At 48.3% G+C, this 22,212-nt stretch overlaps 1 protein-coding gene across 24 annotated transcripts in view; it reads right to left on the bottom strand.

The window, feature by feature from the left end:
- Positions 1-22,212, bottom strand: part of EPB41 (erythrocyte membrane protein band 4.1) — a 92,250-nt gene that overhangs the window by 46,122 nt on the left and 23,916 nt on the right. For 13 of the 24 annotated variants that reach the window (XM_035901241.1, XM_035901243.1, XM_035901244.1 and 10 more), the window contains 2 exons: positions 7,750-8,218; positions 5,157-5,387 (listed from right to left, as the gene is read on the bottom strand). In XM_035901241.1, coding sequence (XP_035757134.1) covers positions 5,157-5,387; positions 7,750-8,211 — 693 coding nt within the window. In that variant the 5' untranslated portion in view covers positions 8,212-8,218. Of the gene's footprint in view, positions 1-1,813; positions 2,045-4,406; positions 4,904-5,156; positions 5,388-7,749; positions 8,219-22,212 lie in introns of those variants that run through there. The other 11 variants (XM_035901242.1, XM_035901247.1, XM_035901249.1 and 8 more) reach the window with 2 other exon arrangements.

The following is a 22,212-nucleotide window of genomic DNA, read 5'->3' as shown; positions in this document are numbered from 1 at the left end:
CTGTTTATCTTTTTTTTCCCCCCCCCCCCCCCCAAATCCTGCAGAAGTGAACTGGTCCTAGGAACAGATACCCTTTTAGTCCAAAAGCATGAAGGAAAATATCCCTGAGGCACAAAACTATGGTAACCAGAAGCAGCTCATTCTATTGGAGGCTTTGCTAAAAAGAAAGTGCAGTTCCAGTGACGCAAAATAAGCTTTACTAATGCATAGCTTGTGCCCGCATCTCTCCTTTTAGTCATATTTGCATGGCAACTGATCCGAGACCATAGCCTTGTTTTATTCCAGTCCTTAAGCTGTGAGGTCCTTAGAGCATACATTGCAACTCTATAGGTAACATAGTGCATGTGTTAGCCTGGGTATTTTTCAAGGAATTGGCACTTAAAAGACATACAGGGATTAAAAACCTTCCATGGCTGTCAATTGGAAAGGATGCCTGAAAGCACTTATTCTTCTTGGATAAATGCATTTGTGCTGGTCTTTGCCTACACCTTTGCAATTCCTTCCCAATTAAGTCTTAATAAATTCTCAAAATGCTTGAGTAGGATTATATTGGTGTTAAAGCCAAGGGTACTGGTCAAGTCAAGAGGGTCTCACTGACAGAGCAGCCCCTCCTAATCCTCTCTGCAGTGCCCATCACCACTGCCTGGACCTACAGAAAGAGACTTCTAACATCCTGCTCAAGCCAGGACCAACCATACCATGGCCAGCTCTCCCACCAGCAGCATCCATGCAGCCTGCTGGCGTTTGAAGGCATTGCTGCAGCAAACTCACGCATAAAGCCACAGCGAGCTGATGCTGGGGGAGATGCTGCCACCAGCATTTCGGGGAGCAGTTGCTTTTCGGGGGCTGCACACAAAATCCCTGGAAAAAAGGCTGGCTGCAGGTGGGGAAGGAGATTGGGGTGGTGATGCTCTGAGGTGATGCCAGGCAATAACAGCAGCGACGCCGTTACACAAACGGCGCTGACCTACTTGCCCAGGATCACCCAAGGTAACTGCTTTCCCAAGGAGCCCTGTGCCCAGATACCCTCTCCTGGCCCATTTAGCCAGCAGGAGTGTGGAAAAACAAGCTGATGGAAGTATGCTCGAATGGTAAGTACCAGATTATTAATATTCCGGACGAGTGCTTCAATACTGAAATGGGGATTTCTGCAAGCTTTTTATTGCCCTGACAGCAAGACAGCCCCGTGAGAGAATGCACAAAATAAAGCAGAAGAAAAGCTCTCAGATGAAGGGGTTTGCAGTGCTGTAAGTCAACATAATAATTTTAAATTGTTTACTGCAAATATATTCAACTGCAGGCTAAACACAGCATGTTTTTCTTTACATCCAAGCTCCAGGAGTTATATTAGCCAGCAACCTGATAGGCAAACGTACCTTGGGTGAACAGAAAAAATACAAATCAACTTGCCAACCCATTTTATTCGAAGGGGCAGAAGATATTTAGACAATCCCAATCCAACACAAAAACCTAAACTCTAGTCTGGGATACAAATGAGAGAGAAGATGAACAGCAAGTAAAATAACTTTTTTCTTTTTTAAAACCTCCCCCAGCCTTTACAAAGCAAGGCACCCTGGAAATTGTAGAACAATTGAAAAAAAAAAAAAAAGATTTCTAGGCACCCAGAGAGTTTCACAACACACTAAATAAGGTGCTATAGCTTACAGCAGGATTGTTCTGCAGTAAAGCCTGTCATGTAATTCACTGACAGCAGATTAGGCCCCTATTAAGTAAGTGTTTGTGGTGATTTTTCAAGGGGAGGAGAAGGGAGAGGGAAAAGAGAGAAGCACAAACCAACCCCAAAAGTACTTACATCCACGGCACACTCAAAAATGGTGTCATCCAGCAAGACAACTTTGCAGTACATGTTTCTGTGTCTTTTTAATGCTTTCTGGGCAGCTTTCAAATCCTTGTCTGCTTTGGTCTCCGGAGTCTCTTGTTTTGGCTCTGGCTTGGCACACTCCTCCTTCACTTCCCCTCCTTCCTTGCCCCCGAGGTCTTTGCTGTCCAGCTCCTGGTCGTCCCTCCTCTCCTCCTGCGCAGGCTGAAACCCCGAAACCCCAACATCACTCAAGTTGCAACTTAGATGTGTCAAGCAAAAAAACCATCACGTGAAACAAGGGATGTGCATAGGTGTGCTGTAGGGCTGGGATCTCACTCCAGAATTAGTTATCTGGCTTACATGTGTAACCTGGGACCTGGAGCAGCACCCTGGATGAGCAAGGGAATGATACTTATTTTTAAAGCCCTTAAAGTCATTCTCAAGTCTTCATTTAATAAGGGATGTAATAAAAAAAAAAAAAAAGGGTTGATTAGAGAAATCAGGGCAGATTACATTATGCAAACCTCCATGGTCTTAACAACGGCACCTTTTGGACCAGTAAGTTTTTCCCGTCCTAGGCAAAACACCCAGCGCACCCACTGCACTCCCTGCACGTGCCCCCACGCTCGCGCTGCCGCACCAGGCGATGGGCTTTGCTCCAGTGCGCTGGAGCACTCGGTATGGCAGCAGTGCTATTAGAAGGGGGGTCAGTGCTGAGAGTTCACGGCCGTCCAAGCTGACTGAGCAGCTCTCTGCCACCAAAAAGGGAAGGCAGCCTTCATACCGCTCTCCCTTTGCCTACTCTAGCACTACATGAGACAATTTAATTCACTATAATAGCAGAAAGAGATGCAGTTTGGGGACAGGAGGAGGAAGGAAGCTGGGCTTTTTTTTTCTGCTGCCATTTCAGCAGGTTAAATGAGTTCATGGCAGGCTCTGACAAGTGCTGGAAGTGGCTCGATGCAGCAGGATCATGCAGCCGCGGCAGAGGAAGGGCAAAACCCTGTCTTTTCAGCCCATTGCATCTCATGAAATCCCATCCAAGCACAACTGCACGGAGGTATTTAAAAACTAAATAATGTCCACAAGCTGCTGACTTCTGTTCCAGCAGGGCCGGGACAATCAGGAGCAGGGAATCAGTCAAAGCTCGTAATGCCCGTCGGTCAGCATTTATCAAAGAGGCAGCACGTCGCAAATGCTTTCACAGCAGAAATATCTGCCGAGTGTCACAGTTCAAAAAGCCACTGACGTTGATCTAAAATAAGAACTAAAAAAAAAAAAAAGAAAAAACCACGAACGCTTCGTCTGAAATGAACAGCCCATGGTGAAGGAAGGCTGTGGGTGCACGCTCACATGTGCTCAGAGGCAGCAAATCAAAGTTGAATAGAGAAAGAAATCATGCGTTTCCTCTTGAAGACACAATTTCTGGGCTGAAATTACATTAAAATTTCCAGCTCCTCCCCATTCTGCTAATCCCAGCCCTCAGAGGTACAAAACACGAGCAGAGATCATCCCATGATTTTCACAGGTTTGGAAATTTGGGGAAAGAAAGGAAGAGGTGTTACCTACTACCACTACCCTCTCTACAACTTCATCATTTTAAGGAGGTGGATTTACAATTACTGCCTACAGTTGGCAGAACTCTAGCTTGTAAAGTATTGCTCCAAAAGTCAAGAGTTTGCAGATTTGTAGGTTTGTAACAGGTGGTTTTTGTAACACCTCTCTGGAACCCATTCAAAACTTAAGGCAGCAGGTCGGTTGGGCTGTAAGAAATCCCCGTCTCAGAAGGGGCACCACCTTTCTCTAACTCCAGGCAGCCACACTAATCACGGCAGAGCTGCAATTACCCAAGGAGTAAGAGAGGGCATCCAACACCCCCAAATCAGGAACCAGCTGCAGCTTTGTGAATGTCTCCCTGTGGGTGCGTCTGCCGCAGTTTCTACCATGCTTTAAAAACACTACGCTTTGCATGAAAAATGACCCCGGCTGTAAAGAGTAGACATCAGACAGCTACTAGGAGCTGGGCTCAGCCCACGTGCTGTGCAGAAATCCCTGCCTACATGATGCATAAGCAGAAAATATTTGTATTTGGCAGGCTCAGCATCAGCCTGGACTGAGCAGATGACCCAAGTCCTGAAACGCCACGCTTGCACTCCTTGAAGAAACCCTTTCCCAAATCCATGTCCTCTTGCAACCCCGACCTCACGCCACTGACCTGCCTTTATTCTGCACACACCAAGGACATCCCAATGAGCAACCGGTCCCTCGTGAATTATGAATCTGAACCCTAGTTCTGATGTGACTTCCCATGCCTCAGCAGAGTGAAGAGTCAGCACAGGGTGTTTCAATTTATGCTGTGAAGTGTGAGCACAATTTCAGGAGCAGGTACTTTGCAGGACAGTCTGATACAGGAATGCAAGAGTGGGAAGTAAGCAATGCAATATAGGGAGCTGACAAGAGTGTTTTTAGCATCTCCTGAGTTTTTCTGATCGAGCTTAGGATGGGAAGTTCTTACGGTTTTGGCTGAAAAGACATGTTTTCAAGAACAGAAGGGAGCACGCCACGTGGAGCAGGGTGTTCTTACCTGTGTTTCTGCACTGCTTAAGGAATGCAGATCTAGTGATGGATCGGTTTTGAGCTCAGGCTCAGGAGCTGCAATTGGGGCTTTCACCAGGATATCTTCATCAGGGCTGGCTCCTAATCCTGGGTCTTTCTGGTCACCTCCTGCCTCTTTAGGAGCATCAGTGTCTTTGTCCTCTTCGGACACCTGAGACTTGGGCCTCCTGAGAAAGGATGAGAAGAGGCGGGAGAGACCCCGGCCCTCGGAGGTGCGGCGCTCCTTCTTGCTCTGCTCCTCGTGCGTGGGTGTATCGCCGTTGGAGGCCTTCTGCTTCTGCCCTGCTGCAGGCTGTCCCTCTGATGTCTGCTGAGCACCTTCTTCTAGGGAAGCCTCTTGCTTTTGTGTTTCAGCAGCTCCTTCCTCCTCCTTGGCTTGCTGCTGCTCTGAATTGTCGGCATCCGCTGCTAGACTCTTCTCTGTTGTCATGATGATGCTGCAAGAGAGATCCAAAAGGTCTCAATCAAGAGCTTTCCAATATTTAAGTCCGCATTAAGCTATTCAAACCAAGCCACAAACACAGACACCACGTTCCCCAGTCGTAACACCTTGTCCTAGCTATAGCTTACAGCAGGATTGTTCTGCAGTAAAGCCTGTCATGTAATTCACTGACAGCAGATTAGGCCCCTATTAAGTAAGTGTTTGTGGTGATTTTTCAAGGGGAGGAGAAGGGAGAGGGAAAAGAGAGAAGCACAAACCAACCCCAAAAGTACTTACATCCACGGCACACTCAAAGATGGTGTCATCCAGCAAGACAACTTTGCAGTACATGTTTCTGTGTCTTTTTAATGCTTTCTGGGCAGCTTTCAAATCCTTGTCTGCTTTGGTCTCCGGTGTCTCTTGTTTTGGCTCTGGCTTGGCACACTCCTCCTTCACTTCCCCTCCTTCCTTGCCCCCGAGGTCTTTGCTGTCCAGCTCCTGGTCGTCCCTCCTCTCCTCCTGCGCAGGCTGAAACCCCGAAACCCCAACATCACTCAAGTTGCAACTTAGATGTGTCAAGCAAAAAAACCATCACGTGAAACAAGGGATGTGCATAGGTGTGCTGTAGGGCTGGGATCTCACTCCAGAATTAGTTATCTGGCTTACATGTGTAACCTGGGACCTGGAGCAGCACCCTGGATGAGCAAGGGAATGATACTTATTTTTAAAGCCCTTAAAGTCATTCTCAAGTCTTCATTTAATAAGGGATGTAATAAAAAAAAAAAAAAAGGGTTGATTAGAGAAATCAGGGCAGATTACATTATGCAAACCTCCATGGTCTTAACAACGGCACCTTTTGGACCAGTAAGTTTTTCCCGTCCTAGGCAAAACACCCAGCGCACCCACTGCACTCCCTGCACGTGCCCCCACGCTCGCGCTGCCGCACCAGGCGATGGGCTTTGCTCCAGTGCGCTGGAGCACTCGGTATGGCAGCAGTGCTATTAGAAGGGGGGTCAGTGCTGAGAGTTCACGGCCGTCCAAGCTGACTGAGCAGCTCTCTGCCACCAAAAAGGGAAGGCAGCCTTCATACCGCTCTCCCTTTGCCTACTCTAGCACTACATGAGACAATTTAATTCACTATAATAGCAGAAAGAGATGCAGTTTGGGGACAGGAGGAGGAAGGAAGCTGGGCTTTTTTTTTCTGCTGCCATTTCAGCAGGTTAAATGAGTTCATGGCAGGCTCTGACAAGTGCTGGAAGTGGCTCGATGCAGCAGGATCATGCAGCCGCGGCAGAGGAAGGGCAAAACCCTGTCTTTTCAGCCCATTGCATCTCATGAAATCCCATCCAAGCACAACTGCACGGAGGTATTTAAAAACTAAATAATGTCCACAAGCTGCTGACTTCTGTTCCAGCAGGGCCGGGACAATCAGGAGCAGGGAATCAGTCAAAGCTCGTAATGCCCGTCGGTCAGCATTTATCAAAGAGGCAGCACGTCGCAAATGCTTTCACAGCAGAAATATCTGCCGAGTGTCACAGTTCAAAAAGCCACTGACGTTGATCTAAAATAAGAACTAAAAAAAAAAAAAAGAAAAAACCACGAACGCTTCGTCTGAAATGAACAGCCCATGGTGAAGGAAGGCTGTGGGTGCACGCTCACATGTGCTCAGAGGCAGCAAATCAAAGTTGAATAGAGAAAGAAATCATGCGTTTCCTCTTGAAGACACAATTTCTGGGCTGAAATTACATTAAAATTTCCAGCTCCTCCCCATTCTGCTAATCCCAGCCCTCAGAGGTACAAAACACGAGCAGAGATCATCCCATGATTTTCACAGGTTTGGAAATTTGGGGAAAGAAAGGAAGAGGTGTTACCTACTACCACTACCCTCTCTACAACTTCATCATTTTAAGGAGGTGGATTTACAATTACTGCCTACAGTTGGCAGAACTCTAGCTTGTAAAGTATTGCTCCAAAAGTCAAGAGTTTGCAGATTTGTAGGTTTGTAACAGGTGGTTTTTGTAACACCTCTCTGGAACCCATTCAAAACTTAAGGCAGCAGGTCGGTTGGGCTGTAAGAAATCCCCGTCTCAGAAGGGGCACCACCTTTCTCTAACTCCAGGCAGCCACACTAATCACGGCAGAGCTGCAATTACCCAAGGAGTAAGAGAGGGCATCCAACACCCCCAAATCAGGAACCAGCTGCAGCTTTGTGAATGTCTCCCTGTGGGTGCGTCTGCCGCAGTTTCTACCATGCTTTAAAAACACTACGCTTTGCATGAAAAATGACCCCGGCTGTAAAGAGTAGACATCAGACAGCTACTAGGAGCTGGGCTCAGCCCACGTGCTGTGCAGAAATCCCTGCCTACATGATGCATAAGCAGAAAATATTTGTATTTGGCAGGCTCAGCATCAGCCTGGACTGAGCAGATGACCCAAGTCCTGAAACGCCACGCTTGCACTCCTTGAAGAAACCCTTTCCCAAATCCATGTCCTCTTGCAACCCCGACCTCACGCCACTGACCTGCCTTTATTCTGCACACACCAAGGACATCCCAATGAGCAACCGGTCCCTCGTGAATTATGAATCTGAACCCTAGTTCTGATGTGAATTCCCATGCCTCAGCAGAGTGAAGAGTCAGCACAGGGTGTTTCAATTTATGCTGTGAAGTGTGAGCACAATTTCAGGAGCAGGTACTTTGCAGGACAGTCTGATACAGGAATGCAAGAGTGGGAAGTAAGCAATGCAATATAGGGAGCTGACAAGAGTGTTTTTAGCATCTCCTGAGTTTTTCTGATCGAGCTTAGGATGGGAAGTTCTTACGGTTTTGGCTGAAAAGACATGTTTTCAAGAACAGAAGGGAGCACACCACGTGGAGCAGGGTGTTCTTACCTGTGTTTCTGCACTGCTTAAGGAATGCAGATCTAGTGATGGATCGGTTTTGAGCTCAGGCTCAGGAGCTGCAATTGGGGCTTTCACCAGGATATCTTCATCAGGGCTGGCTCCTAATCCTGGGTCTTTCTGGTCACCTCCTGCCTCTTTAGGAGCATCAGTGTCTTTGTCCTCTTCGGACACCTGAGACTTGGGCCTCCTGAGAAAGGATGAGAAGAGGCGGGAGAGACCCCGGCCCTCGGAGGTGCGGCGCTCCTTCTTGCTCTGCTCCTCGTGCGTGGGTGTATCGCCGTTGGAGGCCTTCTGCTTCTGCCCTGCTGCAGGCTGTCCCTCTGATGTCTGCTGAGCACCTTCTTCTAGGGAAGCCTCTTGCTTTTGTGTTTCAGCAGCTCCTTCCTCCTCCTTGGCTTGCTGCTGCTCTGAATTGTCGGCATCCGCTGCTAGACTCTTCTCTGTTGTCATGATGATGCTGCAAGAGAGATCCAAAAGGTCTCAATCAAGAGCTTTCCAATATTTAAGTCCGCATTAAGCTATTCAAACCAAGCCACAAACACAGACACCACGTTCCCCAGTCGTAACACCTTGTCCTGCCAACTCCAGCCTACAAAGCCATCAAGAACAAATCATTCTTTTTTTAAGGTTTGCTTTGATAGAAACATCTCTAGCGACATTTACCCATGCATCTTCCATCATTTGGATGACACTGACTCCAAATTGCTAAATGCCCTGACACTAGGTCTGCAGCCTGACAAGAGCATATGATTAAAATATGGAAATAAGATTAGGGAAAGGGGAGGAGATGGCAGGAGGTCTTGCTCCACAGGGCTGACCTGAGTTCCTCTCTTCATTCAAGTCCCTGTTCCCCTCTGGCAACATTGGCTGTGGGAGCAGAGCAGATGAGAATCATAGAAACATTTAGGTTGGAAAAGACCTTTAAGATCATTGAGTCCAACTGTATGAAGAGAAGCACATGACCTCCTACCACACCTTGCCAAAACCCCAGATGGTCTGCAATGGCCTGCCATGTTACAGCATCCTTCTCCGCAACTGCAACTGGAAGAAATCTGCTACTTGAGTCTCAAAAATTGCATGGCCACGACAAATTTTAACAGCTGCTCACTTCTAAATGCCCCTGAAAGAGGCCACAGGTCCTCACCATGAACTAAAAAGGGGGATACTTAAACATGATGAACCATCCCCGATGCTCTGCTCCAGATGGGACTCATCAGTGCTGATCAACTACATTGATCTACACAAGAAAGGTCCAGTGAAACAGAGCAGGCTTCGGCATCCATGAGATCTTTGCATTGCACATTGGAAAAATGTAAAATGAAAAGGCTTCCAAACAATCCCCATAACGGGGATTTCTTCAGAGCCTGGGCTATTAAGCTGATGCAATGTTTATTTCAACTTTAGCCTGGGCTGTTGACACAAAAAGATGGAAATCACATGAGAAGAATATCTATTTAAGGTATAAAGAGGCCCCAAAATAATCACGCTTTAGAGAGGATAGAACTAATCTTTGCGCGTTGCATCACATGTATCTGCAGCAATAAATTGCCACTGCTTACACAGAGCAAATAGCATTATAATCCAATATGCCTTTCAATCCCACCAGCCCAAGCCTTGGCATACAAACATTTGTTCAAAATACGTACTTAAAATTAAGAAACATTTCAAGATGTCACCCTCCTACATATTAGTGCATTCAACAATTTTAACTCATCCCAATTGCCAAAATAACCAGAGTGCTTGAAAGATAAAAGCTCTTCTAGCTTTCCAAAGTACTCTTCCCCTGCATTTAATGCAAAAGCTTAATATCATTCTTAAAGCTGTGGTTGAAACAAAGCAGCATTAGAGACCTTCACTGAATTTGTTTCCCCCCAGCAATGCAAATTTCCTGGGTTTACAAGGTTTGTTTTGTTTTCAGTTTTGTTTGTTTTTTTTTTTTTTCTCAAGGAGGTCTTTTATAAAAGCAGGGATGGTGATCCCACAGGGTCTGCACTCCCATCAGAGTGATTCAGAGCTGTGTCAGATTTGGGACAGGCTCTCTGAACTCTTTGAAACCTCTTCACTTGGACTTAGCCCCACCAGCCAGCTTTGGGATGAGCTGCAGGGCCCATTTTAGCCTGGTCTCCTGCAGAAGCCGGGTTTAAAGCCTTATGTCCTACACACCATCTCCCCTAGGTGAGCTGCTCTGAGTTTCTCCAAACCCAACAGAGAGGTGGAGGCCACTGGAACAGCAGCTTTCTATCTGCACTGAGAAAACGCGCATCCCAACAGACCTGCACAGGCATCCGTGGGCACCCGACACACCAGGGACATCGCAAGGCAAAGACGATGCCAAAACACAGATGTATCAAGGCTCTGAGCTAGATGAGATGCAGATGTACAGAAAACCACGCTGCATCATTTCTCTTCTTCCGGTGCTTTGCACAGGAGAAGACAGGACGGCTTAGCGTAGCCCAACCAAGGCAGCAAGAGCACGCAAGGGTAATTCTCCAAAACTCTGTTGAGTTGGGCATTATGTCACCTTGTTTCCCCAGAAGTCTTGCAGGAGTTTGTTTTTGCAAGATGATCACAGAACAGACTCTGCGAGAAAGCTGTAAAATCCAAGTTAGATGAAAGGCTACGGCGGATTCAAGCAGCATCCCGCTGGCTCCCACCACCCCCCTCAAGGAGGGGGTAGCTTCGCGCCTGCTGCTCGCTTCGGGGGAGAAGCAAAAAAAATCTGCGATGCTAAATTTCCTTCTCGCCTAAACCAGAAACATCTGCAGTTCAGTTCAGGAGAGGTTTTGAAGGGGCTGTGCACTCATGCAGGAGGGCACAGGGCTGCCATCGGTTTGCAGATGCAGCACGCAGTGACTTGCTCCTGCAGCTCTTACTGCTGTTTCTGTTCCTCCTGTGATCCCTCATTAGGGTGCATGGATGTTGCTGGACCCGTTAGCAACACAGGGCCCCATCTGCAGAGTCATCCCAGCCACCACGCAGCCCATTTACACTATGAATAGCTCTCCAAAAACTCCTAGAGATGCTACAAGGTGGTGCAGGGGGCAACAAGCTACATTCAGCCAAACGTACATCACCCTGAGCCCATGATAAAGCACAGACTCACCACGGCCAACTCCCAGGGCAAAGCTCCTGATGCTCCGGCATGCACAGAGCAGGATGGATGCGTTGCAAGACTGTCCCACCACGAATGCGCAAAAATAGCAAGCTCCCTTTTGCACCAGCTGCCAAAGCACTCCACTTTGTAGCTGCTTCCTACTGTGTTTGTTTTGAATAAATGCATTTGTAAGAATCATTATCTAAACGCACATTGGAAGCATGTTGCTCTTAAAAAATAAAAAGAATTGAGGCTCTTGAAGTGATGACTGCAGAGAGGGCACAGCTGAAGAGCTGCTCTTATCAGCCACAGTAAACAAGAGGGACAGTCCACAAACAAACATTTCCTCTGGAAGTGGTTTTCTCTCTTTAAATACCAACATTTCTGGAACAAGACATGTTTACTAGTTTGGATTTCAAAGCCGCAGTCCTGGGCCTTTCCTGGCGCGGGAAGGTGGATCTCGCTGGCGATGAGCAAATGTCTCCACGTCTTTCCTCCATCCCCGGGGAACCATCACACAGCTCAGCCAGATCCCCTCGTAAGGGCTGGGGATGCAGAGATGGGCACGTACAAGCCCTTCCCTTCCCAGCCTTTCCCAAGAAACTTTTAAAAGCAGCAGCCAGCACCAGTAACTCACTGGGTGCAGGCAAACATCTTGCTGCAAGACCCAAGCATGCTCAGCCGTTGCATGGGCTTATGGCTGGTTCCCTCCCTTTGAAGTTTTATGTTCAGAAGTAGTTTCCCCTAAGCTCTCAGCCAAAAGCAGAGAGATCTGTAAGCAAGCAACATAATGGAGAGGCCATATTACTTAAAAAAAACAACAAACATCTTTGCTGCGACATGAAGATATTTGCTATGTAGCATTTTGTTTCCAACCCAGCCCACAGCAAGGCCAACACGAAGAGCAAGGTTCCCACTCCGTTGCCCTTCAAGTTGTTACTGGGAGAAAGCACTGCTGCCAGCCAAACCACAAGCGGGTTTTTTTGGTTGTTGGTTTTTTTTTTTTTTTAAATTAAATTTTCTGCCATCGCTATTCCACAAGGCAATTCTGCAGAGCCTGCAGGTGCCTTGGGAGCTCCCTGGACGCTGGAGGAGGATGCTCTGCTCTTGCAGGAGCACCCAAGCAACACTGCTCACCTCCTGCTCTGAGCTGCCACATTTGTAAATGCTGGATTTGGGGATTTTTTTAGTAGAGGACGAGGGTTTGGTGCCAGACAGCCTGTAAAAGGCAGTCTCTTCACAAGTCTAGTGCAGAGAAGGCGTTTAACGCTACGGAAATAAGCAAATCACAGCAAAACTTAGATATGATCCCACATAGAGATTTCAGAGTAAAAATCTCATCAGGAAAGGGTTTAAGTATGTATTTATGTTTAAGCAATTTTAAGTTTAAGAACATCCTACTCCAGACAAGAAGATTTTAGCAACAGAAAGCCATCTGAAGAAAAGGTAATCAAACATACCCAGAGCAGCCTATTTGCCTTCTCCCCCGTGAGGAGATCCACACTGCAGGCCAACCTCCCCACCGACAGCATCCCCCTTCACCTGCGCCCCATCAGCCCCCAGAAGAGGACCTGGACCTCCTGGTGCCCCACAGCACTACCAGGAACGTCACTGCTTCAGTGATGAAGAGGGAGCCCCGCACCACCTCTTCTGGAAAAGTACCAGCATGTCCGAACACCAAATGTCAAAGCAAACTGCTACACAGACACCTTATGAACCTGCGGTCCCCTCCAGCCACCCAAGTATCCCAAGCCCTCCTCCCCATCTCAGGGCTCACCCTGTTTCTATCCAAGGACATGGCTGCAGGGAGCATGCAGCATCTCTGCAGGCTCGTTGTCACCTATACACTCCCCCTGCTTTTCTGCATCAAAATCCTTTAAACAAAAGAGACCTGAAGCTTAAAGGGAGCATAATGGTTCATTGCTCCTCCTGTTCCTAGCAGCCATGGTTTGAGCCAACACCAGTTAATATCTGGCGAGCAGAGGATAGCAAAACTCCGTTTCAATCCCACACCATTCCAGGAGCTCTGCTCTTGCAGATGTCAAAAGGCAACCAAGCTCCAAGTCAAGCCATTCCCCTTTTCCAGCCTGCACACATGCACAACAACTTAGCTAAAATACAGATTTTAAAGTAGCTCAACAGATCCCAACGGCTCCCTGTCGAGAAAACCTTCAAGCCTGGAAGATGCCGAATTACTCACTCACTGTGCTCCCGAAAGGTTGTCATTAAGTGATGGCGCGTTAGTTCCCTGGAAATAACGATGCTGCTCGTTTGTGTTGTTTTGTGACAAGTTACAGAGGCTCAAAGAAACACGAAGATTTAGATACACGTCTATCACTGTCTCCTACCTGTCAGCATGCTCCAGTCTCTCTTATCTAGGCACATTAAATAAGCATAGTAATAATAAAATCTAACTTATCCCTGCTTCCAAGCCTGGAAAACCAATTTATGGTTCAGGCCATAACTTAATTAACTTAAAAAATAACTTAATTCCCAGTGGCTTAGTCTTTCAGAGAGCAAAGAAGGACTGTCCACCGGGAAGGTTCATTTCTCAGAAACACAAAGTTTCGCAGCGATGCCCAACGCCAGATAATGGTAATCACGCTGCTGGAACAAACGGTCTCAACCTTCCTACCCAAAAATGTGTGGCTTTGCCAAACGCTACCACTCCAGCAAGAGCTGGAGACAACGATAAGAGCGAAATTTCTGCTAAAAATGGGCAAAAATCAAATAGTTTCGGCAACAGCATAGGTTTTTTTTTTTTTAAAATGCGTTCCTTCCCATTTCATAATGTGTGTGAAAAGCACACAATTCACCAGGGAAACTACACAGAACGTTGCTCTGAAATTCAGCACAGGCTGAAAATTCAGGTTTTTTAAGACCTGGTGTGTGTGCGACAAAGCTGCATCTGCAGGCGGGAGAGGAGGGAACTGCAACCACCACAAGCGGGACTTGCCCCACGCGCGGGTTCGAGTAACATATCCTGCACGTGACTTACTACAGGCAGAAAAACATAGCAGAGAACTCATTTTGTGGGGTTTTAAACAAAGTAAGAAATTCAAATGCAATTTAAAAAGCCTCTCAATAAGAAATTCAAGCACCTTTAAAATACTACAAAGCAGCAGAACCTTTCCAAATTCATTTAATGTATTTTATTAGAGGCATAATTTCGTAACCACTGTTAGCACTAACATGCATCGTCTTTTTGTGCCGATACTTTGGGTCCTGAACAAAAGGGATGCTGTTGCTCAGCCGGGAACGCTGCCTCACCCGGAGGGTAACAGGAGACTTCAGAAGCCTCATCGAACGAGAGAAAAATAAACCACCCAACACAACACAGATGGCACATTACAACCGCCCGGATTTAATTCTCACTAGACCAGCCCTCGTAATCTACTGTATGTCGGCAGCACCATGCCCCTCTTTCATCTTCTGGTATCGTACAGCTTTCCTATTTAAATGAGGGCAAAAAATAGTAGCTCACCATCTGCTGAAAGCAAATCATTTATGTCAAATTGAAGACTGGGCTCATAAAATGACCTGACTAAATGGAGCAGTAAGTGCATTACAACCAAAGGGAGCCGGGAGCTCCTCCCATGTATCCTCAGAAATCCTCCTGGACGCTACAGAACTCCTTACACAGGAATTCATGGGCTTTGCTCATCAGTAAAACACTGAAATTTAACTGAAAACATGTACTTGTCACTGAAGCCTTGTCTACAGCAATGGGTTTGGAAAGGCTGCCCATGTGGGACGTGTTAAGAAAACTCACTTGAACTTGGAGCAGTGGGACCCTGGAGAGAGAGAAGGCGCATGCACCAGGCTGCCAGCAAAATACAGCTGCTCATAGGCGATCCCTTCTCCTGCTGCAACGCAGAAGCAGATCAGCGGTTTGCTAAAAAGACTAAGAAAACCATCAGTTTAACACAAGTATTGCTTCCTATCCCATAGCGAGCAGCAGAAGCAACTCTCGGGGCTCCCTTTCCCTGCTTCAAGGGAGGTCAGAGCAGAAACAACAACATTTTGCCTCAAATGCACGGTGCCTACCAAAGCTTTCCCTCCACAGAAATAAGTCTCCAAACCACCCAACCACACCAAACCCCCTGCGGAGGGAAGGGTGAGCTCAGCCTCGCAGGCGGCAGTCGCAGCGAAACCCTTCTTTGCAGAAGGAGCTGGTATCTGCCCAACCTCACAGAGGAAGGGAGGGACCCCCTGCACCCGTCCCCACCCGGCAGGCAGCTCCAGCACCTGCGCTTTGTAGATAGCATCCCCGGGGGCTGCTCCATCCACCAGCCTTCCGCAGGGGCGGGGAGCACGGGCAGCCCAGCACACACGAAACGAGGCAGGCACCAAAAATCCGTGCAAATAAGGGCAGTGAGAACGGTACAGCCCGCACGCTCGCAAAAGCGCCGCGAGTAAGCGGCACTTTGTCACAAGCAAGCAAAGCCAAGGATGCGCGGGCTTCGTCCCAGCAGGTCGCTCCATCACCACTGCTCCTGACTTTGCACTGAAGGAACACCTAGGGTGGCTATGACAGCAAACAGAGACGATACCACCAGCACTGCACGTGACAACAGCCTTCTTCCTCCAGCAGCACGCTGCTTTCTAAAGCAACAGTTAAACAGAAACAAGCAATAGATCTCAATCAACTGAACAGGAGGATTTTTGCCATGCATTATTCATAAGGGTGTTTTTTTTTCCCCCTGCCTGATCACAGATGTGTTTACTCACACTGTGCCTCATTTACACTCAAGGTTTAACATAACAGGGCTCATTTTCCTTCCTTACGGTTTTTCAAGCACAGGGGTAACGCACTTTTTGCTTTTGTCGCTTTCCCTTTGGTTGTTTCCAAACCAAAGCTATAATTAGAACCCAAGAGGGACCTGCACGCTCCTTTGATAAAGAGCTGCCTGCTAGATAAATACCACCCGTGCGCACACACACAGGCACCTGCCAAGTACGTACCGCTGCAGCTCCGAGAGCCAGAAGGATGGTTGATGCTAAAAGCTCTTAACACTCTTCATCGCCTGCTGCTGCTCTGCAGCGGGTGCCCACGGCCCCGGCTCACGCGTGCGGGCTGTTCCTCTGCTACGCGCCGGGGACATCGCACTTAGCCGCTTGATTTCTAGTTATTATGGCCGCAATACAATTTGCATTCATCCGAGCGCCTTAAATAGATCTGCCACACCCTGGTACAACGCCCAAAATTCATTAAAAATAACCGATCGCACCAGTTATTTTTACATTATTAGCTGCACAATAAATGCACAGCATTTAAACTATCTAAGGGAACCACTTAGAAGAAGAGCTGGCATGGCCTGACTCACACTAGGCTCGCCCTCCGCCAAGCCCAGGTAAAAGCTACCTGAAAGCATCCACCGCCCAGGCTTTAAGCTGGGCTTACTGCTTCAAGATTGCCACTGAGTATGAAGGATATTTAAACAAGTTAGCACCTAAGCTACCCTAAGCTGGTATCAAGACCTTTTCTCCTGTAAATCAGCCATTGCTTCTCCTCCTCCTGACACCAACACTCCAAAAACACTCAATGCAAAGGAGACACTTCTCCCCCCAGCAAGAGCCTGAAGCAAGGACCACCCCCAAGACACACCATCTAAGACCAGTCCTACCAGGGTCTGCCCAGAGGTAGCAGCAATGCAGTTTTGTTGCTGTTTTAACGAGCTGGTATCAGCCACAAAGCTGAGTTTATTTATACAGCTTGCTGTAGCATGCCCACTGTAACCATCGAGCAACAAGCAGCAAAGAAGGGGGCTCCACAGGGACAACGACCTTTATAGTTATCGGCAAGCCCTGAACATTGCACTTCTAAAGTTTAACGAACCCAACCTAGGAGTGCTGGAAAGTACTGACCAGCTGCAGATTATCCTACTCAATTCCTCAGTTCTTGGTTTTCTCAACTGGATGGCCAAGCCCCAGTCGCTTACACCCGCAGAGTAACGCAGGGGATGGAGAAGCTGGAGACCTCCTCAGCATCCACCAGCCTGGAATGACCCAGCCCCACCAGAGCCACTGGCTTGGGAGACACGGCTGGGATGGCTGCAAAAGCTTCAACAAGCCCAGGAAGAATGAGTCAGCTAGCAGGGAGGTTTGCAAAGCTGAGTTTCACTGGGTGGGTACATACCACTGCAGGTATCATACTCACAGCAGCAGCAGCAGCCTGCGCTTGCTCCCGAGCAAGGGGAAGGCTTTGTTTCAGGAAGGCGCCAACCTTCGGCATCTTCCCTTTTCTGAAGTCTCCTCTTCTCCTTCCAGGGCTCAGCATCACATGCAGCAACACCAGGACAGCAAGAGCCTCATGAAGGAGGAGAAATCTATTCCCACCACAAACCTCAAGCTGTATACTCCCAGTATCGCAGAAAGAACCCAAAATTTAACCATTTGAAAACTCGCATGACCATGCAGCTTAGCTTTAGAAACCACTAAAACCTAATTAAAGTTCTCCAACAAAAACAGAAGAGCCTGCAGAAGCACAAGCCCCACGAGCCCTCTCCAAGCTGGCTGCAGCTCTCCAGGGCATGTAGCAATGGGGAATGCAAACTGGGATGCAGACCCCCAGCCAGCTGCTGACCTTGCCTTGAGACCAGGAACCGCAAAGCTTCTGTTGGCACCAGGCACAGAAGGGAGGTGGGGACACACCCGCTCCAGAAAGCCTTTTTTTTTAACCTTCTTTTTTTTTTAAATAGTGCAGGTGATGAGCTAATTCAAACTCTGCACCATTCCCAGAGAAGAATCCCACGGAGACGATCCCACTGCGCACCTCCAGGCTCCTGCCTGGACCCAAGGATAGCAGGCAAACACCCAGCGCCATTTAAAGCCTGGGTGCAACCATATTCTCAACCACAGGTAATCAACAGGCAGGCCTGCAAACCAGTCATTCAGACATTTCCCCATATACTCGCACCCAAGAGTCAGCTGCTGTTTGTAAAGCCTCCAGGTATTGACTCAGTTTGATTAGGACAAGCTCACGTGTCACCAGGGCCCCAGAAGGACATTGCCCCGACGAATGCAGCATCGTGTATTACAGAAGAGCATTGCACGTCCCAGGCGTGTGCTCGGACACTTAACACCGCCTTCACAAGGATGATTTTCTTCCCATCTTTCCTGCTTATGATGCTCAGTGACCCCAAAGTCACCCTTCCCCCTGGGGTGGCTTCACAAGCTGGAGAGCAAAGGAGAAGATGGTTCCTGGAAAATCACACAGCTGGCATTGGAACACCTCCCACGCGGAGGGTGTTCCCCAGGGTGTTCAGGGATCCTGCACCCGCACAGCATGTAACACCCACCTGGAGTCAGATAAGCGACGGGAGATCAGTGTCAACATCCTCGTTGGCAGTCCCCATCCCACGACAAAGTAGCTCTCCTGGCAAGGCTAGGGAGAAGCCTACAGAGAGCGCAGCTTTCTAGTATTTCCATTACAGAATATTCAGTGTCCCAGGTTTGGGACAGGACTGCCCGTTTCGTGCATGCAAAAGCACCTCGTAGATGCCTGAAGGTCCTGCCCAGCGTCCAGCACCTCACACACACATCTCACTTCTGCTTCTAGACAACAAGATCCCACACACTATCCCAAAAGGCCAAGCACTGGTAATGGGTACTGAGATGGTGGGGAGACACCAGGACACTGACCCACCAGGGAGTGACATGACTGGACATGGTTTAGTGGTGGGATGGCAGGGTTAGGGTAACGGTTGGACTTGATGATCTTAAAGGTCTTTTCCAACCTAAACGATTCTATGACTGCGACTCCCCCAAGGCTGCATCCCAGCAGGGCTGGCAGGGGATGGAAACCCTCCCATCCCCACCAGGAACAGAAAGAAAATGGGAGGGAGTGCGAAGCAGTGATTAAATATCTTCTTCCACGCTCAGCAGCCAATTACACACAAATTACAGAGCGGCTCCGTCCTGTCACCCTCCCCAGAGCTGCTCCTTTCGGTACCCGATGTGGCTGCAGCAGAACCACCCTACCCAAGACTTGGCCTCCCGGCTGTTTCCACCAGTCTGTCTGTTTGTTTTTTCCACCCAGCAGTGAAATCAGGCAGCTTTAGTTTTTAATCCCCTTAATTAGGGGTGTGCAGCAGTCTTCATTCCTTAATTACATCCATTGACACATCTGATGCAACACATTTACAAACAACCATTTTCACTGGCGATGGCTTTGAATCAAAATTGCCATCTTTTCCACACTGGCTGCGCTGTGTGGCTGATGGGGAGAAGACACGACCCGGCTTTCCGGATGCTTTAATGTGACACACTCACACACAGCTCAAAAATGTGATTTTCATTAAATAAGCACCCATTTCTTTGGCAGGATTGAAGCACGAGGTGACTACAGCACTGAGAAACCACTGGCAGTCTGCTTGAAGCAGCAGAGTGGGAGCGCAGCTATTGAAAGTTGGCGGCAAAAAAGTTACCATTTTGGGCAATACTCTCGATATTGACCCACAGGACAGAGGGACAATATGTCAATGCCTAACCTGGTTATTTTGGTACATCGCCTTTCGGTAGCTCGTTTAAAGGCGGGCAACGGCGCGCTTCGTTTCAGCTGCTCAGCTGTCAGGAATCCCTTTGATCCTCTGGGAGAGCAAATACCCAGCGAGCACTTTATTACCACCACTTCTGCTGCCGAACCAAAATAATTACGCTGACACCTTCTGCCTGCCCACGGAGCCATTATAGCGTTATCCCACGGGGTGCCTGTGTTCACTCTTGCTTTGAATTACTACACCGGACTCCCACCCTAATGCACTAATAGCTCACTAGGACGCGGCAGCTGAGCTCCAGCGCGCAGCCTGGCCTAGCAGCGATAGGAAATAGTAAGCAGGATATTAAATATCGTCTTAGGGGGAAGGGAGAGCATCGATTTGAAAAATGGGAAGGAAGATAACATGGTGTTGCGAGGTTTTTTCCCCACTACTGAAGACCCAAGTAAGCATCCTCGCTGGTCCCTGCAGCACCCTCTGCTCAGCTCCGGCATCGACCCTCCTGCCCGTGGTCGCTGCAGTCATTTGCATGGAGGAAATGTGCACAAATGTTGCTTTCTTCAAACTACAGAAAGGAAAAGGAAGCTGCATTCACCCTCAGTACCTGCAGGGAGGGGATCAGAAACACCCACATTACAGGGACTGTTTGCATGTATTTTCGGTTGCTGCCTTCCTTTCTGCACTCGATGGGGTGGTACGGGAAGGCTTTTGTAGGTTTTGATTTCACCAAACAAGCATGAGCACTGCCATGTTTGAGCAGTTCTTGAGAGGTTGTTTTTTTTTTTTTCACTTCTTCCAGTCCGACCTTTGCCATCCAGCACTCCAGGAGGACAGTATTAGCCCTGAGTCTCATACTGGTGCTCCTGGATGGCCCCTGTGTCTCTGAATAACACACCACAGCACCTTCCTCTCCCACCACGCTTAATTTTGCCGATCCAAACATCGCTCCACCCAGAAGCCCATATGCTGCTCGATGGACAAGATGCACTAAAAGGATCTCTCCCACTCTCCTGTTTGGCTGCACAAGATCTGCTCTCCTCCCCACCACCCCGCTGCTCCCCTCCTACCCTCTTCCTGCTCCTGGGGGCCCCCCAGGTCCCCCCTTCCCCAGCCTGCTCACACCTTCCCTCTGCAACCCTTTCAACCTTCTCCCTTTCATTCTGCATTAAATGCCCGTCCCTGAAGGTATTAAAGAGAGCCTGGGCATAAAGACAGGCGGGCAGACGGCAGGCGTGCGCACTGGGGAAACTGGGGCGTCGCTTTGAAGTTGTAAACCAGCTCTCTCCGCTCCCACCAGCGTCAACACACACCGCCAGTGCCGACACACACCGCCGCAGCCCAGCCTGCCGCAGTCCAGCTGAGAAGACAACAGCAAACAGCTCACAACTTTTTATACATTGCGATATTTTAAAATCAATGAAGAGCCATGCAAGACAAAGTATTCCCTTTAGCAGGGATAAAGCATATGCAGAAAACAGAAAGGAGCTGGTTTAAATACCTCCCTGTTAAAATAAATCATAGCTGAGGCTAGCATTGCTTTTTGGATAAGCTACTGGTCTTGTGTACACAATTCAGCATCCCATTGATACTTATTTTGCAAGTTAGGTCTCAGAATAATCCTTACTCTATTCGAAGTGTGCGCGTGTGTGTGCACGCACAGCCCCCTAACAATGCAAAGGCGGTATGAATAACTGCATGTTTTTTTGGAGAAGCTTTGCTTATTTTTCCCTTTTTTATATTTAAATCCCAGTTGTGCAATTGCCTCATGCACAGCTGAAGCCTCATTGAGCCTAACGCTGCTTCATCCAGCTGAAAGCTCCGCATGGGGGACTCAGCATGGCTCGGGTGTTTATCAAGTACCAAAACCACCAGAAAATAAAGAATAAACCTTATTATCCTCGGTATTTTGGACTCAAAACCTACTGCTCTTGTCCAGCACCCAGTACTGAAGACTGAATGGAGAGCCACAGCTAAAATTATGCTGCAAAAGGGCTGCGAGTGCCCCAGTCGCAATACCAGACAAGTGAGCTACTCTTTTCACCGTGCTGCTGACAGCAGGAGCGACACAACAATATCACTGAAATCCACATTCATGCAGCACAAGGGAATAAAATGCCAGGCAAATCCTCTTTTCTGCAAGCTCTGTTGATATCATTGTTTGGGCTAAAACTGCCATGAGAAGACCCTTCAAATGACGCCAGGGTGAAAAAGTGGAGAGAGCAAAAAAGCATCGGTGAGCTCACCCAGGGTCCCCAGCCAGGCGGCTCACGCCAAACCAGCTCTTTACTCCTCCAGTAAACATATTCTTAAAACCACCTCCTTTGCACTTCCTTCAGGTTCTCTAAATATACTCACAAGCTGAAGTTAAATGGTCGCCTGTTCCTCCGAAGACAAAAATAATGAACATGCAAATGAGGTCTGACCGGGGTTCAGCTCACTCCTCGGCGGTGTAAGCTGTTAGCAGGGCAGTACGGAAAATGAGAGTAGAGAAAAGCCCCACCAGCTCCAGAAAGCAGGCTGGTGTATGCAACCCTCACAGTGGCAAGAAGTGCGGTTTAAGAGTAAAAAGCAAAGCAAAGACAGAAACAAACGTAATGAGCTGGTCTCCCCTTTAGGACGTAGGTGCATGCACATGCAGCAGCCTGAGCTCATTGCAGCTCCCCAAACTAAACAAGTTGCAAAAACTGTTTAGAAGTGAATTAACTCCACATCAAGAACCCTTCATTACCTTATTCCTAAGGGAGGAAGATGCTTTAAAAAAATACCTGCCTTACCGGGTGGCGTCCCCTCTTCAGCACCCCGGGGAGGAGGAGAGGAGCCTGCCCCTGCCCTGCGCCTGCACGTTTTGGTTTTGCTGGG

This window comes from Egretta garzetta, unplaced genomic scaffold (genome assembly GCF_000687185.1).
Source record: "Egretta garzetta isolate BGI_Z169 unplaced genomic scaffold, ASM68718v1 scaffold368, whole genome shotgun sequence".
Classification (NCBI taxonomy): Eukaryota; Metazoa; Chordata; class Aves; order Pelecaniformes; family Ardeidae; genus Egretta; species Egretta garzetta.
Note: the sequence above shows the minus strand (reverse complement) of the source record. Positions and strands in the feature narration are given on the sequence as shown.